Here is a 25,951-nt window from a genome sequence, read left to right as displayed (position 1 = left end):
GGTTGAAATTGATAAGAGAATCATTAGATAAACTGCCAAACGATTCCATGGAATTGAAACACAAAGAACAGGTTCTTCATCGGAACCGGTTCTCGATTCCCATCCTTACGTTTGACTTCTCAAAAGTAACTTCAACAACACTGCTCTTGAGACAGGTGATGTTTTATTTCTGTCATAGACTTCACTATCAGTTGACAGGACACGGCGCTTGGGGCCGATCCGTACGCAGCCTATTTTAAAAAACTTGAAATTTCAGATGTTTTCAAATCAAAGCCACTAGCGACCTGACACCAAAACCAGCACCTCCCTTAGGCATATATGAGTCTCCATGAGCAGCGGCATCAAAAAAATTCAGTCGTTCCATTGCAAAACCCTGGTAAGTTATTTGTATAAGTATAACAAAACTCAAAATGGCTATAAAATTATCAGATTTTATGCTAGATGCACAAAAATCTCCAAATGCAGAGATAATCACCTATATTTTCAAGATTAATAGCAATATTTCACATATCATATAAGTTTTTGCCAGAAATAGCAACCTAAATTGTTTTACAAAATCCAACATGGCGGCGTCACAAAACAGCGAGCTTTTTAAGGTGAAAATTATCGTAAATAAATGCTTAAATAGTACAATTTCTATAGATGAACGCAAAACATTCTAGATCAGGGGTGGGCAAACCTGTCCTCAGGGCCGCAGTGGGTCCTGGTCTTTGTTCCAATGGACCCAGCACAGATAGTTTAACCAATGCGATGTCAGCAGAAATGAGAAGCACGTGACTGCAATCGACTGATTGCACTTGTAAAACAGCAGATTGGTGAAAAGGTGTCCTCTTAATGGGTTGCAACAGAAACCCGCACCCACTGCGGCCCTTTGTGGAATAGTTTGCCCACCCCTGGTCTAGACTCTTGGTTAAAAGCAAAAAATAGGTAGTTATTGTCCATTTTACTCAAATATTTCAGGCAAAAGTTACGGTATTGTGTAACTCAACATGGTGGTCGTCACGAAACAAAGAGCTTTTTAAGGTGAAAATTCTTGTAAATAAATGCTCAAATCGTGCAATTTGCATAGATATGAACGTAAAACAGTCTAGATTCTTGGTTAAAAGCAAAAAAGGGAGTTATCGTTAATTTTACGAAAATATTTCAAGCAAAAATTACGGTATTGTGTAATCCAAAATGGCGGCCGTCACAAAACAGCTTTTTAAGTTGAAAATTCTTGTAAATAAATGCTTAAATCAAGCAATTTCTATAGATATGAACGTAAAACAGTCTAGAATCTTGGTTAAAAGCAAAATGGTTCATTTTACATAAATATTTCAAGCTAAAGTTACACTAATTTTATCCACTGATATTTATTTTATTTTATTTTTTTCACAACGTTTCAAAGTGCATGTATGGTGCTATTTAATATAATAATGACCTTGAATCCTCGACCAAATCATTGAGACACTCCTGTCTGCTTGTATTCAGCAAAACCTTCATCCTGTTTCCACCTACAGTAAATCCGGAATTAGAACGCAGCGTGTGGTTGAATTCATTACAGTGAAAGCAAACTCAACGTTCTGCCTGGGTCGGCCCCCTACAGGAAGGTGTGGCGCAATGTCTATGAAAGCTGTCTTGTCAACTGACGGTGGAGTCAGCGACCTTATGATGATATTGACGGGTCAGATTCAACCTTCACTGCGCCACGCCTTCAAGTAGGGGGCAATCCCGCAATCAGCTTCAGTTATTAACACATGCAGCGATCCAATGTCTGGTTTATGTTGGAAAAAGTACAAAAGCTGTACCGCATACAAACAGGAAGGATTGTTTCAGGAGTGATTTGTTTGAGGATTCAAGGTAATTGTTATATTCGTTTTTTTAACAATTTTCATCTTAAAAACCTCTTTGTTGTTAGGCTGCCGCCACATTGTCTAACAGACTAGCATCATTCTTTGACATATTTACATAAAATTAATGCTAACTGCACCTTTTTTTTTGCTTTTAACCAAGAATCGAGACTGTTTTATGTCCATATCTATGAAGAATTGAGGGATTTAAGCATTTATTCACAATAATTTTCACCTAAAAAGCTCTGTTTATATATGGCGGCTGCCACATTGACTGACAGACTAGCATCATACTTGGACATATTTACGGAAAATAAAAGCTAACTGCACTTTTTTTTTTTTTTGCCTTTAACCAAAAACCGAGACTGTTTAACATCCATACCTATAAAGAATTCATGGATTTAAGCATTTATTTTCAAGAATTTTCACCGGAAAAGCTCTGTTACATAAAGCCGCCGCCACAATGACTAACAGACTAGCATAATACTTTGACGTATTTACGTAAAATAAATGCTAACTGCAGTTTTTTTGCTTTTAACCTAGAATCGAGATGGTTTTATGTCCATATCTATGAAGAATTGAGGGATTTAAGCATTTATTTACAATAATTTTCACCTAAAAAGCTCTGTTTATATATGGCGGCTGCCACATTGACTGACAGACTAGCATCGTACTTGGACATATTTACGGAAAATAAATGCACATTTTTTTTGCCTTTAACCAAAAATCGAGACTGTTTTACGTCCATATCTATAAAGTTTTTGAGTTTTGTGTAAAATGATAATGATTTTTTTTTTTCATTCTCTTTTGTGATTTTTCATTGCAAGCAAAATAAATGATGATATTACTACCGAAGCATGTGTAATTGTAATTAATTTTTTGGGAGAAATTGAGCATTATCTGACAGAATTGCATGGGGGCCAATACATTTGGCCAACACTGTAAAGATTTCTGGAATTAATCTCACATACTTAAGATTCTAACCTAAGAATAGCTTTAAAATGACACCCATTATGAAAAATCTGATTGTCAATCAATAATTTGGCTTCAAATTTTGTAACATGCACACTTTGCAGGACAAGATGATAGTCATTTTGGATCAAATAAACACTTTTGTTGGCATTGGGTTTCTCACCTATTTCATATTTTGCACTTTGCTAGCTTTCAAATGAGTCGTTATACGTTGTGCATTTTTTAAATATATATATTTTTTATATTGTTTGTGTTTTATTGAAGAATAAAAATTTATTGCATTTGAATGAATGATTTATTAGGATGTGTTGTCACTACATTAGTGGTTGAATTGGTTAAAAAAAATTGACAATATCGCATATCGGCAACAATTTATGAGACAGTATATCGCCTACTAATATTTATTGCGACATGCCTAGTAGACATGTTCCGGTTACCGGTTTCACGGTTTACCGTGGTGTGAAAACGTCGCGGTTTCAAAACCACTAAAATTTTCCGTCAAACCTTAGTACGGTATTCGCTATTTTTCATGTGCCAAAATGCAGCCGAAGTGGCTTGGTGCGGCAGCGCTCACCCTTCCCGTTTGTTGCCGTGAGTGTCAGTGACGCTATTCTGCTAAACAGCAAACCCAAAAACAATCCCTCCAAACACAAGGCGTACTTTTCTTCTATTGAGCTCTCAAATCGTGGTGAAATATACAAATGAATACATTTAAAACGTTATACAATTGTATTTTTCCACATGTGAGTAGGTTCAACAGGATAGCAGTAGCACCATGAAAAAGGTCGCCAAAAACAAAACACACATTTTCCTTTCAAATTCAATATACAAACTAACTAAAACTTACAAAGACGAATGTTAGCCTAGGCTAAGCAGGGAGAGCAGCTTCGTCGACGTTTCATGTCTCACAGCCGCTGAGTGAGAAACAAGCTTAAATGAAGGAGGGAGAGAAAAAAAGGATCGCGTCAAAGATCGCTAATTGCGAATGGAGGTCTCACTCCTCACTTTGTTTCAGATGAAACCTTTCCTCAACATATTTACATTTTAACTAACTTATAAAACTAACTTATACATTTTAACTAACTTATTAACTTATGAATTCTTTGTTCTTTTTAACACAAAGGCATGACATCATGTAGAAGAGAGTTGACACAGTGGCTGAAAATGGCGAAATTGCAGCTTCTCTCCCTCAAAAAAAGTCATACAGTATATATTTTTAATTTTATTTAGAAGTGTTTTTACTTTTTTATAGCAATTACTTTGTTCTTGCTCTAATATTGAGCAACTTGAGCTGTGGCTGTGGGTATAGTCTAGGTTCTATTTATTTTAATTTTATATAAAATATTTGTTATTTTTTGTTAGTTTATTTATTTTCACATTAATTTATTTTCACATTATATTCATGTTCCAATTTGCAAATATGTTCTGGGAAAAAAAAAACTGTTCAATGGAAAAAAGTTTTTTTTTTTTTTTTTTTTTTTTAAACCCATACATCTCAAAATTTTGGAGCTATAATTGCAATACCGTGATACCGTGAAACCGCGGTATTTTTGCTCACGGTTATCGTACCGTCAAAATCTCATACCGGCACATGCCTAGTTTACCATTGGCACACACATTTGAGGCCCAGTATTCTAATTTGGTTGTTGTTTGGTTGGTGTGTTTTCTCTTTATTGATATTATGTATAAAATTGTCCATGTGTTTCCTTTACTAACACGACCATGTTCACTGTGCAGATAACTTGGTGGAGGGCAAAAGGCGCCGCAGAGGAGCTTCCACTGGCTTGAGTACTCTTAACCACAGTTCCTCCAGCAGCCCAGGCCCTTCCAAGAGAAGGCTTAGGAGCATGGATAATGAGAGCTCGCCGGCCAAAAGGAGCCGCCGCGTTCCTGCCGCCAAAGCGGGTACAGAGACTTATTTACCAAAAACATGACTCAATGAAGATATGCTATGTCATGAATTTTATTCTTTCACAACCCTTTTTAAAGCAATGTTTTATTGACATATTTAATTAGTTTTCATAACAATTGTATCAGTGGAAATGAAGTTTAAACAGGTTCTAATTGGTGTGTTTTTAAAATATTCCCTCATCTATGTTGTATCAGATTTTAACTTTAATTAAATTTTGAAATGATTGGTTTGATGCCACTTTATAATCTGATGTGTGTATTGGAAGTGGTAATGTTTTGCTTTGTGCTGAGCATAATCACTGAGCCATCAGTCATATCAACCTCCAAAGTCCTTCCTCCCTGTGCTGCTGCCGAGTCTAATTTGGTAATGAACCAAGCGCCCCTGGTGGTGGTTTAGAGGTGGAGGGAAGATGCACAATGTTTGGAACATCACTGGTGTGTCTCATAGCCGTTTTAAATACAGCCACCTTTGATGTTTTTTTATCTGATTTGGGTGAACTAATTATTCAGATATAAGCGTTAACATTTACCATTAAAACAAATGAACCGTGTGGTCCCACAGCACAGCGGGTCGGTGTTTGCAACACCTCTGGTAGCGGTACGGATCTTGCCCTCCAGCCGTGCGATCTGGCAGAGACTCACGGCCCGATGCCCCAGAATGCATCTCTCTTCATGGGATTCGCCTTCATGCTGACGGTCTCGTCAGAGAGTGACCGGCTGAGCAATAAGATCACAAGTGACAATGAGGAAGAGGGTGAGATTATCATCCTCAGCTCCAGTTGCTGGCTTGACATTTAATGGCTCTATTTTTTCCAAATAGATTATGTGCAGACTGGCCCATTTAACAAAGTGTACACCGAGTCACAGCTACAGGCGGGTGGAGGCTTTGTCCTGCCGGACTTCAATGAAGAACAGGTAGGAACTCCAAAAATTCAAACACATCAGTCACAAATGTAGATCGAATCTAGGGGTGTGATGATCTATCAAAAAAAGATGCCATATATTAGTACTTTGTAGCCCTAAAGATTATCGATATGCTCCCACCAAGAATCAATATGTCGTTTTAAAAAGGTGTCACTGGTTAAAAAAAAAAAAAGAAACTGTTTGCTACAAAAATCTAACCATTAGAATAGTGTCTACATTAGCTCACTGGCTGCTATTGACAGGGCCACACTCCCAATTACTTTTGACTGGATTAGAAATCTAGTGCTGTCAATGGCACTGAAACCAGAGCATTCACAGCCAGTTTTTTTTTTTTTTTTTTTTTTGGGGGGGGGGGGGGGCATTTACAGGTTACCCCCTGTTGATTTTGAGTCACTTCCTATTAAGGCAGCAACAACTACAGTAATTTTTGGACTATAAGCCGCTACTTTTTTCTTTCATTTTGAATCCAGCGGCTTACAGTCCAGTGCGGCTTATTTGTTGTTTTATTTGGGTTAATAGGTAACTCATGCCCCCTGGTATGCATTGCAGCGCTACAGATGTAAATAACAATCAAAATTCATGTTATGTGGTAATCATTTATTCAGTTACTGTTCCAGTTTCATTTATTGCTAATTATGGTATTTGGTGTCACTATATTTGACAGCGGCGTCATAATTATGACGCTATAATGGGCATTACTGAATGCTTATGACAGATGTCATTAAGTGTCATCCGGCAAATTATGTTACTAACTCCATTTATGTCTAGCTTGGATCTTTTGCATCCATCCAAAAGTGAGATAATTTGCCGGCTAACAATAAACGACATCTGTTATAAGCATTCATTTATGCTCGTGATAGTGTCATGTCATAATTATGATTGTCAGTCTTATGGTGCCACTGTCACTGAGTGTTACCAAATACTAGGGGTGTAACTGTACACAAAAATCTTGGTTCCGTACGTACCTCGGTTTTGAGGTCACGGTTCGTATCATTTTCGGTACAGTAAAAAAAACAAAATGCAAAATATAAATGTGCTCGTTGTTTATTACACACTTTTGTGCTTTCAACAATAGGAACATTAGCCTATACAAAGCTAGAATTCTGCTCAAAAAGTAGCGGGTATTTAAAAATAATCCAACAACAATTTTCCTTTCAGACCCCGCGTATTGGTCAGCTTTCTTTCTGAAAGAATAAAAAAGAAGTCCTGTGCTAAAGAGAAAAGAAATCCCAATGACAAAGGTTGTAACATGTATTTTACAAATGAAATGCCTCAATGAAACATTTTTTTTTTCTTTTGAAAGGTTTTCAAAAGCTTTATAGGTGGATTTTTTCAAGGTAAAGCGCCACACAGAAATTAGTAAATTTAATTGCGTAAGTAGGATGTGTGTATTATTCTTATTATTTAATTACAGGTGTTTTAGCTCATTTCAGTTTGGCTCTTATTTGTTTTATTATGTGTTTATATTTTACAAATGTGATGTAGTATTCATTTATATTGTATGTTTTATGTTGTATAACTTTAGTCCCTATGTGAATATTAGTTCCTACTTGTGTTGTTGTGGTAGGAGGGTTTTTTATTGAACACGGGGCCGTGTTGGTTATTATTATAGCAGAGAAGACAGCAGTAAATCAACAAAGACAAGTCAACTTCGCCCCGATCTACCAATCAAGAGATCTGATGGACTCAAAAAGTAGGTTACAATTGCATAGTTTGAAAATCGACCGGATCCACCGTATTATTACACGAGTGACTTCCGGCCCGATCCTAGCTAGTAGTATTGACGCAGGAGGGCCGCGTCTCGCGTCAAATAATAAACTCTGCAGTTCTTTTCGCGTGCGTCGCGTTGAGCCGCTTCTGGGACGCATCTAACACGCGGCCGCACTGCAACTGGTGTGCATTGGCTGATTGACACTAACGCCCGCGTTTCACTGCGTTCTCGCAGCTGCCACGTCGCGCCGTTGACGTTTCTGAACTGTCCTACTGTGTTGGTCCTCATTATAGTAGAGAAGACTGAGTAAATATAATCTACACAAAGAAACTGTAACCCGATCGACTCACAACTTTGAAAAGTAAGGGTCAGAAACTCGTTCGGTACGCGTCCGTTCCGAACCGACGACTACGTACCGAAACGGTTCAATACTATTACATGTACCGTTCGTCGTCGGCTTCACACTCGTGTCCGAGTATTAGTTTCAGTCGCTTTTTCAACCTATTTTCGTGGTGGGTGTTTATATCTCATATGACTTGAGAGGCCTAGTCTATGGTGGAATAATCGCTGGCATTGTGTACAAGGGAGGGTCGGTGGAGGACGGGGTTGTTGTTGTCTCTCGTCTTTTCCTCTGTTTTGACTCTTCATTTTCTGTTCGTTTTTTTTCGAAGGCATCAATGCCTTGGTGAATAGTTCCCCTCCATGTTTTGCGGTCCATGGCAGTTTGCTCCCATGACAAGGGGTCGATGTCAGTGCGTACCAGGGTGCGCTTGAGCTGGTCTTTGTAGCGCATCTTTGGGGCGCCTCGCGGTCTAGTGCCATTTGCGAGCTCGCCGTACAGCATTATTTTGGGGAGTCGAGAAGAATCCATTCTCCGAACGTGGCCTGCCCAGCGGAGACGGTGGTAGATAATAGTGGCTTCAACACTGGTCACCGAGGCTCGTTTTAGGACATCTATGTTGGTGGTGTGACTCTCCCACGGTATTTTTTAAATTTGTCTGAGCTTGTACTGCTGGAAGCGCTCTAGGCTTTTAAGAAACTTTGAAAAGTAAGGGTCAGAAACTCGTTCGGTACGCGTCCGTTCCGAACCGACGACTACGTACCGAAACGGTTCAATACTATTACATGTACCGTTACACCTTTACCAAATACCATAACTAAAAAATAATGACACAACTGGAACAGTAACTGAAGAAAGAAATAGCACATAACATGAATTTTGACTGTTATTTACAGCTGGAGCACTCCATTGCATGCTAGGAGGCATGTTGGACAACAATGTTGACAGCAGGTGGCAGCAGAGGTTGACTGTCTCCCCAAGGGAGCAGTGATGGCCAAAGTAAGCTTCTTGAAGCAATGTATTCATGGTGGTTCACTTGGTCTCTTGATGCCGCTATCAAATAAAGTGCTACCGGTTGTCTTTTGGTGTAAATATCCCATAATACAGTGATGACAGCTGTGGCTTATAGTTTAGTGCGGCTTATCTATGAACAAATGCCGTTGTCGTGTCACATTTGGTGGGTGGCGGCTTATAGTCAGGTGCGGCTAATAGTGCGAAAATTACGGTGATTAGTTAAGTCGATTAAAATTGATTAATATATTAGTTGCAGATGAATTTGATCATCGATTTTTGTCGGCAGCTATGAGCAGACTTTGGGTCCTTGATTGTGTGTAATGTGGGGCTGCACGCGCGCCATATATTAGAGCAAAACGGAGAGAGTTCACTACTACACTCAGGTTGGGTTGCTGAATCATTTTACACAGTGTTGAGAGTTAGAGGATCTTTTGTGTTGTTAGATCCAGTGTGCCTCCGTCAGAGGTGAGTAAATGAAGCCAATTGTATTGTTTGTATTGTTTGTTAATGAGACGTTACTACCTGGCACATAGCGAGCGCTAAGCTAGTTAATGATTATGCTTATTAGTGTTTTAAGTGTCCGTTTGTATTGTTATATTTTGAAGAAGCAATATTAGCACTTATTGTTAGTATAGTTGTCTCGTTTGTTTTTGTAAAGAAAATCGCACACATAAACCCATTCCTATAACAGCTTAGAGTAAATTGTCATACAAGAGAGTGTTGAAGGGAATAGGTACCGTTCTCGCGCACACCATATAATTGTTTACATTACACAATCATCTAACTATAGTTTAGGCAGACTTCACTCCATGCCCTTGGACACAGTAAATTGAATCACCTTATCGGGGCTCATAAGGGGGAAATGGAAAAATGGTACCGTTTCTCGTAGGCACCGTCTATTTGCATTACTCTAACACACGTAATATAATCAGGGAATAGTATCATTTCTCATATTTACTGTAGGACTGCACTACTTTAAGACACCTAATATAAAATAAATAGCACACCATAGTAGGCATGTGCCGGTTACCGGTTTCACGGTTTACCGTGGTGTGAAAACGTCGCGGTTTCAAAACCACTAAAATTTTCCGTCAGACCGTAGGACGGTATTCGCTATTTTTCTTGTGTCAAAAATGCAGCCAGAAGCGGCTTGGCGCAGCAGCGCTCACCCCCTCCCGTTTGTTGCTGTGTGTGAGAGTGAGCTATCGGCTACACAGCCAGCTAACCCAAAAACAATTACTCCAAACATGAGGCGTACTGTTCTTCAATTTCTTGAGCTCTCAAATCGTGGTAAGTTTAATATACAAAATGAATACATTTAAAATGTTGTACAATTAGATTTTTCCATGTGAGTAGCTTCCACAGATTAGCACCATGGAAAAAGTTCGCCAAAAACAAAACACACATTTTCCTTTCAAATTCAATATACAAACTAAGTAAAAGCTTACAAAGATGAATGTTAGCCTAGGCTCAGCTGGGAGAGCAACTTCGTTGAGTGTTACAGCCGCAGAGTGAGAAAAGGAGCTTGATTCGCTTCAATGAAGGGGAAAAAGTGATAGCATCAAAGATCGCTAATTGCGAACGATGATCTTGCCCTAAGCACAAATCCACGTTCGCTGGATCAAAGTGAGGTCTCACTCCCAATGCGTTTTTTTTTTTTTTTTTTTTTTTAGATGAAACCTTTCCACAACAATATTGACATTTTAACTAACTTATACATTTTTACCTAACTTATGAATTCCTTATGTTCTTTTTAACACAAAGGCATCATGTAGACTAGAGATGACACAGTGGCTGAAAATGGCGAAACTTCACTTAAGCTTTTCCACCCTCAAAAAAAGTCATGCAGTATAAATTTTAAAAATTTTTATACAGAAGTGTTTTTACTTTATAGAAATTATTATTATATTATTTATATAATCTTGTGCAACTTGAGCTGTGGCTGTGAGTATAGTCTATAAGTTATATTTATTTTAATTTTATTTCAAATTTTTTTTATTGATAATTTATTTATTTTAACATTATATTCATGTTCCAATTTGCAACTATGGTCTGGAAAAAAAAAAATCCTGTTCAATGGAAAAAAGTTTTTTTTTTTTAACCCATACATCTCAAAATTTTTGGGAGCTATAATTGCAATACCGTGATACCGTGAAACCGCGGTATTTTTGCTCACGGTTATAGTACCGTCAAAATCTCATACCGGCACATGCCTACACCATAGTTTAATGAAAAGAAGCAGAATAGATACTAGAGCTGTCCCGACTAGTCGACATAGTCAACGTCATCGATGACGTAAATCTGTCGACGAGCACAACATCCCGTCAAAGGTTAATGAAGGGTTAAAAAAAATATATGCGCGGAAAGTTCAGAATGTCAGACGCTCTGTATGCAAGCGGGGAAAGCGGCACAAAGCCAAAAAAGCGCACTAGACTGTCCAAAACATTGACTTATTTCAAAGCAACAAAGGAGGGTACACTCTTGTGTCCAGTCTCTTCAATGCCAAGCTTGGCTGCACGTCGGCCGTGAATAAACACCTCAAGCGCCGTCATCCAGTTTGTAAGTCCATCTAACTAACTAACGCCATGTTTTATTGAAGTTGCTAAGCCTGTCGCGATATGCAATGAGTCCATTTATCGCACGGTAAATAAAAATGAGGGCGGTAATTTTCACAGCTGCGTTTTATCGCTGCACGCGTGCCTGCGTGCATACATTGATGCGTGCATGCTGATGGCATATGAGACTCCACTTCCTTTCTCTTATCAACACGCTGTAGAATTAAAGTTCAGACATACAAAATAAAGAAAAGACATCTATATTAAACACTGTAACGTTAGCACTGCTACACTGAGGTGAGGGGGGGTGAATTCCAACAGTGTGCTTTGACATAGGAATATTTATGAACAGCTGTTTGATAAAGAAAACTGATTTATTACAGTCTGCCTTCTTATTTGATTTTGTTTAGTTTGTTTAAAGAGAATTAATGAGACATTGACACAATTTATATCAGCGCTTTGCCCAGAAGAAAAAAGAAAAAAATGTCAATCAGCAGCACTTTTTTATTTGGATGCACAGGAATTTTGTCTTATTTGTGTACTGAGAAATAAAGTTTTATACTCAGAACCTTTATTAAAAACATTTTTATGTACATAAAACAGTACCGTTATAGACTACAGTATAGTTAAGTCAGGAAGCTATAAATGCCTAAAACAATTTCATGTTAAAATGTGAGGGTAATTGAAAACAAAGTGACATTTATCTGATTAATCGATTTAAGAAAAGAAAAAAAAAAAAACAATAATCGTTAGCTGCAGCCCTACTTCCTATTAATTTGGGGGCATTCTTGAGTCACTTCCTTTTCAGTGACCCCAAATCAACAGGAAGTGACCTGTAAATGCCCCAAAAGAAAAAAAAAGTGACTGAAAATTAACAGGAAATGACGTGAAATGCTCCATTGTTGGCCTGGTATTGGCTGACGCCCGTACACATCCAATCCGTTTGAACTGAGATGGATGGCAGCAAATGAATTGGTATACGCTGCCACCCTCCTAGTTCAAATGGATTGGATGTCTATTAGTGATAAACTCATTCCAATTCACAGAAGAAGGATGAAAATAGCTTGTTTTTGTTTTGTAGAATGTCCTGGAATGATTTCCTGACCCATGTATCGATAGTTGTTGTATCGCATATGGTATCGTGAGGTACCCAGGGGTTCCCACCCCTACTCAAATCTGGCCTCACTTTGCTTTGCTCCTCTCCAAAGTGCAAGGCGGCCTACCAAAGTCTTCTCATCGTCGACCAGCATTGTCGTACCAGGAAGTACTTGCTGTGCTTGGCCAGCGGCGTGCCATGTGTCTCGCATCTCTGGGTGCGAGACTGTTGCAAAGACAACAAACTGCTCAACTACAGGAACTATCTACTTCCTGCCGGTTTGGGACCAGACGATGCCATTGTGGAATGGTAAATCAACGTTTAGGAGTGGCGCACAATTGTTTCGGTGGTCGAAAACTGGTTAAAACTGTGTTTTTGTTTTCAATACCAATATGTCTTCGCAATGTGTTCTGAGAAGTGACGTAAAATGAGATGAGCTCAACCGTTAAGCCTTTCCAGTTCGAGCCAATGCGGAATGAAAATAGCAAAGACCGACTAAGAAGTGAAACTTTAGACAACATTCTGGAGGGGAATCTAGCTGGTCACGTTAGTTGGTGTGTCTGTGGCAGTGGTGGATCAAGTACTTACTTTTTTTTACTTCGGTAAATGTACAGATTCACGGGCAAAAAAAAAAATTAAGTAAACTACACAATTTCATTTAGAACTCTGCAGAATGGGGAAAAAAACAAGCAATAAAATTCAATGCACAGTAAACTGAAGCTTAGCAAGCTCAAAAACTTCCAAATTTAGCTAAATGGCAGATTGCAAGCAACTACCAGGTGCATACCGCCACGAACTGTACAGTGCACAGCACCCATCCGAAGGCACGCTACTCTCACTGTTGGTTTTTATTGGTCAATATCTTGTTCACCTGCCTAATCTTGCTTGTACTCCTGTTGCTGTCTCTTAGTGCTCACAGTATAGTTGCAGGGGGCATATCAATTTGCGAAAACGAAACTATCAATTCGCAATGAGAAAAAAAAAGTAGCGTGAAATGTTGGCGACAATTTGAAAAGTAGTGGAGTTAAAAGTAGATACGTGCTGTAAAATTTAGTGAAGTAAAAAAAAAAAAGAAAAAAAGATATTTGTACCCAAGACACACAAAAATACTTAGGTACAGTAACATAGTACTTCGTTACATTCCACTATTGGTCTGTCGTAAATGGTTACCGATGCATATGCAGAGAGTCTGTTGCACTTCAATTTCTGTCAGTAGTAAGCTACTTGTTTTACATTAATTTTTATATAAAAATATATACCAAGCTTAGTTTAGGCTCTTGTTTCTAACCAGACACCAGTGAGCCATTTCATAAACGAGGCAAATGATAAGCCTCGAAATAGTTACCAATGTAAAATATTGCATGTCAAAGTGGGGAAAAAGTTAAATAGCAATATTTCTTTCTACAGGCACCCCCACTGCAGTCCTTTTAAGGACTTGCATTTTTTCCTGGTGTTTGAGACGCCAATGGAGCTTTGGGCCCAGCTCGCCACCTTGGGTGGCGCTTCTTCCGTCCGACATTTTCACGCTGACAAGGAAAGCTCCGGTAAGAGATGGACTGAATCAAAACTTTATTACCGAGTGACCAACATTGTTTTCTTCTCTCACATGTAGATGTCCCAGCAGGCAAGTATGATGTTGTAGTCTCAGACCATTCATGCCCGCCACTGATCGAGAAAAACGTGGCATCACTTGAACTCCCGCTGGTGTCTCCTGAGTGGCTCATCCAGAGTGTCATCTGTGGGGAACGCCTCGGTTTCCAGAGCAAGCCTGAGTATCGCCACAACTATTATTCCTTGACTTTGTCCTCCTCATCATAATAGGCCAGATGTGCGCAAACTGCCTTCAACACTGTTCATGATTCAGCATTTGTTCTGTTGCATGCGTTTACTGTATATAACTTCATTCTGTGTTTTTACGGAAGAATTGTGATTGTTTCACTTTAAAGGATTGTTTTATTTTTGACAACTTCATTCTGTTTTTATGGAAGAATAAATCGTGATTCCTGTTTCACTTTAAAGGATTGTTTTATTTTTGACACAAAAATGTTAAACGCAACAAGGTTTTGATATATTTATATTTTATACAAAAAATCTACTCTAGTCTAGAAAGGTTTGAGCAAACTGACTGCCAAAGTTACCCTAATGAACTAAGGCAGTGGTGTCCAAACTATTCCACATAGGGCCGCAGTGGATGCTGGATTTCATTCCTACAAAACAAGATGACATCTTTTCACCAATCTGGTGTCGCACAAGTGTAATCAGTTGATTACAGTCAGGTGCTGCTTGTTTTAGCACAAACTTCATTGGTTAAACTCTGTGCTCGATTGGTAGGATCAAAAACCAGGACCCACAGCGGCTCTTGCGGACAGGTTTGGACACCCATGAACTAAGGGAATGACTGAGCCATACATAAGGTGGAGCATGGCAGCCCCATCAAAAATAGAAGTTGGCCTAGGTGCAAAGGTTTCCCCTATGAAACCGCTAATTACCTTAATACTTACACAAAACCCTTACACATCTAAAATTGAAGTGTGTGTGTGATACGCATAAGGTGACAAAGTTAATAATTTATTTTAAACTTACACATTTAATATTGTTAAAATTTAGTGCTGCAACGATTAACTCGAGTACGGTATTTTTCTGACTTTAAGTCGCACCTGAGTAGAAGTCGCGTTTTGGGGGAAATTTGCTTGATAAAATCCAAAACGCGAACGTGGTCGGTATATTAATTAATGTAACATAGCTATTAAGTTATTCAGATAACTATAGCATAAAAAACATGTGAACAAGTTTACCAAACCATCAGTGTCACTCCAAAACACCAAAACAACGTTAAATGATATGTGTGAAATTATTAACACATTTTTATAAGTCGCTCCTGAGTCACACCCAAGGTCAAACTATGGAGAAGAAAAAAAAAAAATGGGACTTATAGTCCGAAAAACACGGTAATTCGATTACAGAAAAGCTTCAAATCAAGTTTTGCAGCTTCGGGCTATTTATTTTTATTGATTTGGGTGGATACACTGCCCTCTAGTTGCAACAGTGAATATGACATTAAATATGACTGAATCCAGCTGCTCCCTGTTAAGACCTTTTTTTTTTTTTTTTTTTTTTTAATGGATTCATAATTTGGTTTGTAGGTATATTTAGCTGATTTTGTAGGAACAGGTGTTTAAATTAAACGATTTGTTAAGGGGATTGTAAAATTTTAAAAAATCGTTTTATAGCATTTAAGCTAGCGGACCTTTGCTATGGAAGTTAGCCAATTGTTCTTTTGTTGTACTTAGAGCCTCATTTATTTAATTTTTAAGACCATTTGAGGCTAAGCTCCGGTATTTTTATTTTTTAAATGAAAGTGCAATTCTGCATAGTTTTAAGAAACACTCGGAAATTTTGTGTTCCGATTCAATGCTCTTTTGAAAGTGCAATCTTTGCAAGCCATTGTTTTACATCTAGTTGATACATGAATCGACTACTAAAAAATTCGATAGCTGCAGCCCTAATTGTAGCACTGTTTAATATTGTAAAATAAAGTTTATTTGAATTTCATCCAGTGGTATGCAAAAGTTTGGGCACCCCTGAGAATTTTCAGATTTTCCTTTGGAAATCACTAATTGTTTAGATTCTAAACAATCAGTGATTGTTTAGATTCTAAACAATCAGTGATTGTTTAGATTCTAAACAATCAGTGATTGTTTAGATTCTAAACAATCAGTGATTTACAAAGGAAAGGAAATTGTTATTCTAAACTTTAGAATAACAAATTAAGCTAAATACTGTTTATCATAGCAAGTGAACACATTAACATTTGAAAAGTGAAATTAAGTATATATGATGAAATGCGTACTAATTATTAAAACGAAAATAGACTGGTGCCTAAATTTAGGCACCCATACAGAAAAATGGTTTATGTTTAGTAGAGGCTCCTTTTGCAGAAATAACAGCCTCTAAACATTTCCTACAGCTTCCAATGGAAGCCCAATGGGTCTGGATTCGGGTTCAAGTTATTTTGGCCATTCTTTACAAAACATCTCCAGCTCAGTCAGGTTTGATGGCTGCCGAGTATGGATGCATAGCCTGCTTTGAATCAGATTTTCAATGATATTCAGGGTTGGGGACTGAGATGGCGATTCTAGAATGTTGTACTTGTTCCTCTGGATAAATGCCTTCGTAGATTTGGAGCACTGTTTAGGGCAGTTGTGGGCAAACTATTCCACAAAGGGCTGCAGCAGGTGCGGGCTTTTGTTCAAACCCATTATGAGGACAGCCTTTCACCAATCTGGTTTCTTACAAGTTCAATCAGTTGATTGCTGTCTGGTGCTTCTTGTTTCGCCTGCAACCTCATTGGTCGAACTGTCTGTGCTAAATCAGTTGGAACAAAGACCAGGACTCACTGCGGCCCTCAAAGACCGGTTTTGCCACCCCTGGTTTAGGGTCTTTGTCTTGTTGAAATATCCAGCCCAGTCCTGTGCAACTTACACTTTGACAAAATGTGGCTTTATTCAAATGTGCTTTGGCATACCTCAAGCAACTGGGGCATGTGCGTTGGAAAGCCTTTTTTTGCATTACTCTCCCATACAGCAGCTTCAAAATCACCATCAAATGTGATCTGATCTTGGTCAAAATCACACAGATGAAAAAACTGCTTTAACTAAAACCACCCAAACATTTATAGGTTTTCATATTTTAATGAGGATAGTATGCAAACAATGACAGAAGGGGGAAAAAATAATTGAACAATCACATTTAATACCTGGCAGCAATAACTTGAAGCAGACTTCGTGTGGCTGCAGATCAGTCTGGCACACCGATTAGGACTAATCTTGGCCCATTCTTCTCTATAAAACTTCTGTAGTTCAGATTCCTGGGATGTCTGGCATAAATCACTGTCTCTAGGTCATGCCACATCATCTCAATGGGTTTCAAATCTGGACTTTGACTTGGCCACTCCAGAACGTGTACTGTATTTATTTCCTCTGAAACCATTCAGAAGTTGATTTACTTCTGTTTTGGATTATTGTCTTGTTGCAGCATCCATCCTCTTTTTAGCTTTAACTGACAGATTGCCTCAGGTTTTCCTGCAAAACATCCTGATAAACTTTTGAACTTATTTTTACATTTATGATTGCAAGTTGTACAGGCCCTGAGGCATCAAAACAGCCCCAAATTATGATGCTCCCTCCACCATGTGGGGATGAGGTGTTGATGTTGGTGAGCTGTTCCATTTTTCCTCCACACATGACGTTGTGTGTTACCCCAAAACAATTCAACTTTGGTTTCATCAGTCCACAAAATATTTTGCAAAACCTTCTGTGGAGTGTCCAAGTGCCTTTTTGTGAACATTAAACAAACAACAATGTGTTTTTTAGACAGCAGTGGTTTCCTCCATGGAGTCCTCCCATGAACACCATTCTTGGCTTTAGTTTTACATATAGTTGATATGTGCACAGAGATATTGGACTGTGCCAGTGATTTCTGTAAGTCTTCAGCAGACACTAAAGGTTTTTTTTTTTTTTTTTTTTTACTTCTCTGAGTATTCTGCGCTGAACTCGGCATCATCTTTGGTGGATGGCCACTCCTTGGGAGAGAAGCAACAGTGCCAAACTCTCTCCATTTGTAGACAACACTTCTGACTGTCGATTGAGGAACATCCAGACTTTTAGAGATGGTTGTATATCCTTTCCCAGCTTCATACAAATCAACAATCTTTGATCGCAGGTCTTCAGACAGCTCTTTTGACCAAGCCATGATGCACACCAGACAATGCTTCTCATCAAGACATTTCTTACCAGGTGTGTGTTTTATAGTGGGCAGGGCAAGTTTAAACCACTCATCAGTGATTGGGCACGCACCTGACTTTAATTGTTTGGTAAAAATTGGTTTCAATTGCTCCTTAAATCTCCTTAGGCAGAGGGTTAACTTCCTTATCCCCCCTCCCTTCTGTCCTTGTCTGCATGCTATCCTCATTAAAATATGCAAACCTATAAATGTTTGGGTGGTTTTAGTTAAAGTTTTTTTCATCTGTGTGATTTTGACAAAGATCAGATCACATTTGATGGTGCTTTTATGCAGAAATGTGAGAAATTCCAAAAGGTTCAGACAATTTTTCAAACCACTATATGTAGGTCAACGTCAGTCAGCTTATTAAACAAATTTTGAGCTTCAAAAATGAGTACTAAAAATGTTCTAATCAATAAAAACACAGGAGTGCCCAAATCTATGCACCAGCCTATTTTTGTTTAAATAACTATTACGCACTTTCCATTTATGATATAAACTTCAGTTCTTCATCTGTTTTATGATATATTTAACAGAATTTTTTGTTCCAAACAATTGGAGATGTGCAAATCTTAATAATTATCAAGGCCGCCCAAATGTTTGCATGCTACAGTATGTATCTACCAAATTTAATCTATTTACGACTGAAAAATTGTTTGGAAAAAATAACTCGTACCCCTGCAATTGTTGAGTATGGAAACATAATTGATGTGTAGTGTTGTGTTTTGCATGCTGTCCCTAAATGCACGGCGTGACTGACTGGAGAATGATTGGTAGAGGTGGACAAGTTTCCCGGAGCGTGAAGGCTGTCGTTTTGTTGGCTACGGCTTACAGTACTCGTGGTCATGCTCTTGGTTGCAAATAAACCATTGAAAAATATAGTCAGTCTTCACTGAGACTTCAACAAAGACAGCATTTTGCCATTTGAAGAGATGTTCATTCATTCATTTTCCATGCCGCTTTTCCTCACGAGGGTCGCGAAGGTGCTGGAGCCCATCCCAGCTAACTACGGGCAGTAGGCAGGGGACACCCTGAACTGGTTTGAAGAGATGTCTTTTCAGTATTTTAATTTTAAAAAGAAAGCATTCAGAACAAAATACTGATGGAAGGGAATTCCAGGACAGCTAACCTCTAATCCTCTGGTCTTCTCAAACACTAAAATAAAAGAAAATGACATTTCAGATAAATCAGCAACAACACTGGCTTTTGTATAAGGCAGAAACTTGTGAACCAAAAAAAAAAAAAAAACTTTACAAGCCAATTCACCCAAGTAACATTGTTACACACACTTCCAACTTTGGAAACACATAATAATATATATGGCTACAGCTTCGGATGTCATATTGTTGGATTGATATTAAAATTAGGCAAATATATACAATTCACCTGCCCAGAGTGCCTCCAGCTTGGGTGTAGTACTTGTTGTAGTCCAGTCGCAGAAGAAGCTGAGCGAGATCAGAGTTGATTTGATGATTCCTCACGCTTGATAGGATTTTGAACAGTAGTGACGATTGACGTCTGAAACCCTGTGAAGGTCAAAAACCAATGAGACAAACGGTCCTTAATATTTAGGAATAAATAACCAAGCTCACCTTGACTAGAATATCTAGCTGAGCGGTTCCCCTCTCATCGAGGGATGCCACACTCTGACTAACCAAAGAGCAGAAGTTATGACAGAGCTCCAGGATCTCATTCAGGCAATGGAAGACCTTTGAACAGGAACATACTGTAATTCAGGTTGCCATTTGTCTCGCACGAAAAGCTTTGCGCTGTCAAAATACGGTTACTGATTATCAGAGGTGGGTAGTAAAGAATTAAATTTACTTGAGAATTTTTTTTGCGAAAAATACTTCTTAGAGTAGTTTACCACGCAATCCCTTTTACTTGAGGAGATTTGTGAAGAAGAAACCCTACTCTTATTCCGCTACTTTGGGCTACACTAGAGTAGTTTAAGTTTTCCTCTATAGTTTACATATGGACTTTACAGGGGTTGGACAAAATAATGGAAACACCTAACATTTTGGCATCATAATCATTGAACAACGTAATTGTTAAAGAATGGCATGGGGAACATTCTAATCAAGTTGAGCATCTCACATGGCCGGCACAATCCCCAGACCACAACATAAATGAGCACTTATGGTCAGTTTTAGAAATTTAATTAAGATCTCGATTTCCACCGCCATCGTCTCTCAAACAGTTTGAGGGTATTCTAACTGAAGAATGTCTTAAAATTCATTTGGAAACAATTCACAAGCTGTATGAATCAATACCTTGGAGAATTTAGGCTGTAATTGCCGCAAAAGGCGGACCTACACCATATTCTACTCGTTTTTGTTGATTTTTTACTCACAATGTTACACATTACTTGAGTATTCTTTTCAATGAGTACTCTTCTACTTGTACTTGAGTAAATTTTTAGATGACCACTTTGACTTGAGTAATATTATTTAGAAGTAACACTTCTTTGGCTACTCTACCCACTACTGGTTATTTTTTAAATTTTATATAAGTACGTATGTATATATTAGTTACATCCAGATCTGGGTAGTAACACGTTACATGTACTCCTGTACATTTCCTTGAGTAACGTTTTGAGAAAAATGTACTTGTAAGAGTAGTTTTACTAAGTCATACTTTTTACTTTTACTTGAGTAGATTTGTGAAGAAAAAACGCTACTCTTACTCCGCTACTTTGGGCTACACAAGAATCGTTACATTTTTCCTCTTTATTCTACATATTAGATTTATTTTTGCTAGCGATGCTAAGAGTAGCTCTACCAATTTCACCGATGAGACGTCGCAACAATAATCACAATGACTACATTATACCAATCAGACCCAAGCTTGCCGTTCTATGTTCACCCCAGCCTGTTCAATCATGTGGTGTCTTTAAAGCACCCTAAAAAATGAAGTATTTGACATAGGGCCCTGCCCTCAACATGACTCAAAAGCGCGGATTTTAAACTTTACCAGTTTTTAGTTGGCACCGATTAACCTCGGAAAACAGGAAATATGGTCTTTTTAATTTCATGATAGTAATTATGAAGGAACTACACTATACACTATTCAAACTAGGATCTATTTTTTCTACCATTGGGCACTGATGCTCTTTGGACAAATAATGCTTCATTTATGTAACTTTTTTCTGTCATCGGAATTCAATGATTTTTTTGTATTTCTTTGGCTTAATGTGGTTATGCAATGGGTTATTGTACAGAATCATAACAACAGTTAATATGAATAACTGACAAAAAAAAAAAAGTTACCAAAAAAAAAAATCTAACAAAAATGTAAGCTGTTACTCTCACAAAGCTTGCCGTTCTATTATCACACCGGCTCAATCACGTGGCATCTTTAAAACACCGTAAAAAGTTAGGTATTTGACATAGAATGCTGCCCTCAACATGACTCGAAAGCCCGGATTTTAACCTCTCTTCCAGTTTCTATTTGGCACCGATTGACCACGGAAATCCGGAGATATGATCCTTTAATTTTCATATTAGGAACTATGAAGGAACTATTCACAATTCAACTATTTTACCTATTCACATTTCAACTATTTAAACTAAGATCAATTTTCTCCACTAGAGGGCACTCCACTCAAGCTCTTTGGACAAATGATGCTTCAGTTCTGTAGATTTTCTCGCTGGAATTCAATGATTTTTTTATTTCTTTGCTTAATGTTATGCAAAAGGTTATAGTACAGTTAGGCATGTGCCGGTATGAGATTTTGACGGTACGATAACCGTGGGCAAAAATACCGCGGTTTCACGGTACTGCAATTATAGCTCCAAAATGTGTTATTTTGAGATGTATGGGTTAAAAATTTTTTTAATTTTCTATTGAAAAGGATTTTTTTTATTTTTCAGAACATAGTTGCAAATTGGAACATGAATATATTGTTAAAATAAATTATCAATAAAAAACAATACGTATATGTTTTAAATAAAATTAAAATAAATATAACTTATAGACTATACCCACAGCCACAGCTCAAGTTGCTCAAGATTAGAGCAAGAACAAAATAATTTCTATAAAAAATTAAAAACACTTCTGAATAAAACTTTTTAAAAATTCTACTGCATGACTTTTTTTTTTGAGGGTGGAAAAGCTCAAGTGAAGTTTCGCCATTTTCAGCCACTGTGTCAACTCTAGTCTACATGATGTCATGCCTATGTGTTAAAAAACAAAGAATTCATAAGTTAATAAGTTAGTTAAAATGTATAAGTGTAAATATTGTTGTGGAAAGGTCTCATCTAACAAACAAACAAAAAAAAAAAAAAACATTGGGAGTGAGACCACAAACAAAAAAAACCCAAAAACATTGGGAGTGAGACCTCGCCTTGATCCAGCGAACGTGTATTTGTGCTTTGGGCAAGAGCATCTTTCGCAATTAGCGATCTTTTATGCTATCCCCTTTTCCCTTCATTCAAGCGAATCAAGCTTGTTTTCTCACTCTGCGGCTGTAACACTCGACGAAGTTGCTCTCCCAGCTAAGCCTAGGCTAACATTCGTCTTTGTAAGCTTTTAGTTAGTTTGTATATTGAATTTGAAAGGAAAATTTGTTTTGTTTTGGCGAACTTTTTTAATGGTGCTAATCTGTTGAAGCTACTCACACATGGAAAAAACCAAATGTACAACGTTTTAAATGTATTCATTTTGTAAATTCCACTTACCACGATTTGAGAGCTCAATAAATTGAAGAAAAGTACGCCTTATGTTTGGAGTATTTGGTTTTTAGGTACACTGGCTGTCTAGCCGATAGCATCACTTTCACACACAGCAACAAACGGGAGGGAGTGAGCGCTGCCGCGCCAAGCCACTTCTGGCTGCATTTTTGACACATGAAAAATAGCGCATACCGTACTACAGTCTGACGGAAAATTTTAGTGGTTTTGAAACCGCGACGTTTTCACACCATGGTAAACCGTGAAACCGGTAACCGGCACATGCCTAAGTACAGTATAATAATAACAGTTCATATGGATAACATCATGCTGAGAATAAAAATACCATTATTTAAAAAAAAAAAAAAAAAAACATCGTAAGCAGATACTCACAATGTCACTCATTACTTGAGTATTATTTTTACCAAATACTTTCTTGAGTACATTTTTTGGACGACTACTTTTACTTGAGTACATTTTGAAGTAACACTACTCTTACTTAAGTAAAGGTTTTGGCTACTCCACCCACCTCTAGTTACGTCATTCTTCCGAACAATGTACTATACTAGCACTGTATGCTCATAAAAAATCCCGCCTGGTGATAGAATATGCCTATGGTATTGTAGTAATGTGACTAAATACATTTCTAGTTATTAAAGTACAGCATATCTATAATTAATATGTGTATTAAAAATATGTCAGTTGTGTCAAAGTCTGACGTTGCAAATGAACACTGGAGAATATGAATGGCCGCTGTGGGAGAAAACCGAAACAGGAAAAGAGTGAGCAGCGAAAGTAAGGTCATGGTGTTCTGTGCAAAGCGCCCATTAAAGTGCAGTTCAAATTCATACTGGTTTCAGAAGGATGAAGGACTGGGCGAGCAGGTTGCTGAGGAAATGGTCATGGGCTAGTCGGATGCTTTCAAAATCTCTGGTGGAGTTGATCTGCTGAAGCAGCTGAGAGAATTGGGACTCCAACACATCCACCTGGAGATATTTACCAAAGAAGCTACTTTATAGTCTGAGATTAGAGAAAATATTTGCAGCACCAACACCATCGAGGCTTATGAGGCTTTCTCGAACACTCCCAAAACCCCATTAGTTCAATGCTTTGCGACGAAAACAAAGAACACGTGGCTGTTACCTGCAAGTAGTACTGCAAGTTATCGATCAGAAAAGCCATGTGGTTACGCAGTCTCCACTTGATTGCATCTGTCTGGCTGGACTTGAGATGCTTCCTCTGCATTTGCAAAGCCCAGCAGTGTTGGAGCTGTGACTGCACCCGCCGCACACTCAACAGGTACCTGAACACTACGTTGTATCTAACGGCAGAAACGGGAAAGTGTGATGCCGACAAACTATAAATTTACGATTTCAAACTGCAAAAGAGAAAAGTTCCCGTGGTACTGACTTCTCTAGAACAGCAGGAGTGAAGAGAATGTGCAGCGGCCACTGAACCTTGTAGATGAGGCCGAGAGCAGCCCAGCCAGTAGGAGGCACCTCTCGAGGGGAGATATCTTGTGGAGGACTGGTACCATCTCTGGGGCCTACCATCTCTAAGAAAAATAAATAAATAAACCGCAGACTGGAAATAGGCTAACTTGTTAGATGCCATCAAAGGCAATAAAAAAACAAACTGTAACCTTATTGTTGTCAAAAGCAGCCAGTAACATATAAGTGGCACAACTCGTTGGCCGTCTAAATCTGTTTCTTTTTTTAGATAACTGTATTAAACATGCAAGCTGTGTATTATATTTCAGCCATTTAAATACAGTGGTACCTCCTACATACGAAATTAATTTGTTCCAGGACCTTGTTTGTAAGTCAAAATGGTCGTATGTCGAGCAGAATTTTCCTATAAGAATACATTATAATTTCATTAATTCGTTCCACAGCCCAAAAACCTACACTAAATCCTTAATAAAGACTGCTGGTACTATTACAAATAGCAAAACAAATAAGTTATAAATAAAAATCGGATAATAATTCCTGTAATAACGTAACGAATCGGGTTCTAATGTGGCGGACGTTTTTTGCTGTACCTGAAAACACTGCGTGGCTAACGTGACAGAGAGAGGAAGCGGTACAGTTGAGAGTTTACTTTCACTTTTAATGTTTTGTTCAGAACACCGTCAACTGTGGCGGACAGTAGGCGTTTTGTGTTGGACAAGTTCTGAAAGAAATGATAAAAACCTGATGAAGCTAGCGACCAGTAGGCTATACTTGATTGTACTTGATTAACTTATCTGGGTTTTGCACTGATTTATGACCGTTTTTAACTGGTATTTTTTTGCTCTGCACTTTAGCACTGACATGACCTCATGCTGCTGTAGAATCTTTGTTGTACATATGTCCAAAACTGTGTCAATGTTTACACTGGGTACTGAAGGGTATTTATTTTATGGGTTTTGCACTTTACCAACTTAGCTGCATGAGCTGTATGGATGCTCCAAACAAAGTTTCGTTGTGCTTTTTGTAACAATAACAATAAATATTCTGAATCTGAATTTCTTTGGCGATGTTACCACAATAGTAACTGTCACCTTAACTTATAAAGACTGGCGAACGGTGGTCGGAGGACGACCGTGGAGATACTAGACATTATACGGCTGTATTATTGAACCAGTTCATGGATGCGCACCCAGCGCTTATATTTTTCTATCATTTGCATCTTTTTTTCAATGGTAAGCGTCACCTTTTTCCTTGTTTCACCACCTGTACCAAACTTTGTGAAACCTGTGTTGATTTCTTTCACAAGAAAATTCGCCGTGCGTCCGTCTGCGGTGCTGTCATGTCGTCGTATTTCGAACATGTCGTGGGATGTAGAAACAAATGGCGAGTCAAATTTTATGTCGGATGTCGAAAAGATCGTGTGTCGAAGCGATCATATGTTGAGGTACCACTGTAAATAATAGATTTCAACTTAAGGTGATTTTTCAACAGCTAACCTTTACTGTCTTTGCCCTGGTAGTCAACAGTGAGGTGTAGCAAAGGCAGCAGATTGTCATCATCCAGCAACACCTTATGAGCTGCTTGTTGGAAGGCCACATTTACATCTAAGGTAAAGAAAACAGTAGACATTAGATTTGCATCACCTTGCCCAAAACATAAATCTGACATATCATATTAGTATTCAAGCTCAGAATTGC

The 25,951-nt window shown here is 38.2% G+C and overlaps 2 protein-coding genes across 5 annotated transcripts in view; one reads left to right on the top strand and one right to left on the bottom strand.

The window, feature by feature from the left end:
- Window positions 1–15,881, top strand: part of tp53bp1 (tumor protein p53 binding protein, 1) — a 65,329-nt gene extending 49,448 nt beyond the window's left edge. The window contains exons 22-27 of one of the 2 annotated variants that reach the window (XM_057836928.1): window positions 4,539–4,706; window positions 5,275–5,466; window positions 5,533–5,627; window positions 12,465–12,661; window positions 13,760–13,896; window positions 13,965–15,881. In XM_057836928.1, the coding sequence (XP_057692911.1) occupies window positions 4,539–4,706; window positions 5,275–5,466; window positions 5,533–5,627; window positions 12,465–12,661; window positions 13,760–13,896; window positions 13,965–14,170 (995 nt within the window). In that variant the 3' untranslated portion in view covers window positions 14,171–15,881. The remainder of the gene's footprint in view (window positions 1–4,538; window positions 4,707–5,274; window positions 5,467–5,532; window positions 5,628–12,464; window positions 12,662–13,759; window positions 13,897–13,964) is intronic. The other variant, XM_057836937.1, reaches the window with a different exon arrangement.
- Window positions 5,997–25,951, bottom strand: part of tubgcp4 (tubulin gamma complex component 4) — a 42,112-nt gene continuing 22,157 nt past the window's right edge. Inside the window, exons 12-19 of one of the 3 annotated variants that reach the window (XM_057836956.1) lie at window positions 25,751–25,858; window positions 24,214–24,358; window positions 23,947–24,124; window positions 23,655–23,789; window positions 19,726–19,842; window positions 19,520–19,659; window positions 19,263–19,288; window positions 6,000–19,169 (exon numbers count right to left, since the gene is read on the bottom strand). In XM_057836956.1, the coding sequence (XP_057692939.1) occupies window positions 19,282–19,288; window positions 19,520–19,659; window positions 19,726–19,842; window positions 23,655–23,789; window positions 23,947–24,124; window positions 24,214–24,358; window positions 25,751–25,858 (830 nt within the window). In that variant the 3' untranslated portion in view covers window positions 6,000–19,169; window positions 19,263–19,281. Of the gene's footprint in view, window positions 19,289–19,519; window positions 19,660–19,725; window positions 19,843–23,654; window positions 23,790–23,946; window positions 24,125–24,213; window positions 24,359–25,750; window positions 25,859–25,951 lie in introns of all 3 variants that reach the window. The other 2 variants (XM_057836966.1, XM_057836947.1) reach the window with 2 other exon arrangements.

Source organism: Corythoichthys intestinalis, chromosome 1, assembly GCF_030265065.1.
Source record: "Corythoichthys intestinalis isolate RoL2023-P3 chromosome 1, ASM3026506v1, whole genome shotgun sequence".
Taxonomy (NCBI): domain Eukaryota; kingdom Metazoa; phylum Chordata; class Actinopteri; order Syngnathiformes; family Syngnathidae; genus Corythoichthys; species Corythoichthys intestinalis.
The sequence above is the reverse complement of the archived record's forward strand: the minus strand, read 5'-3'. Positions and strand labels throughout refer to the sequence as shown.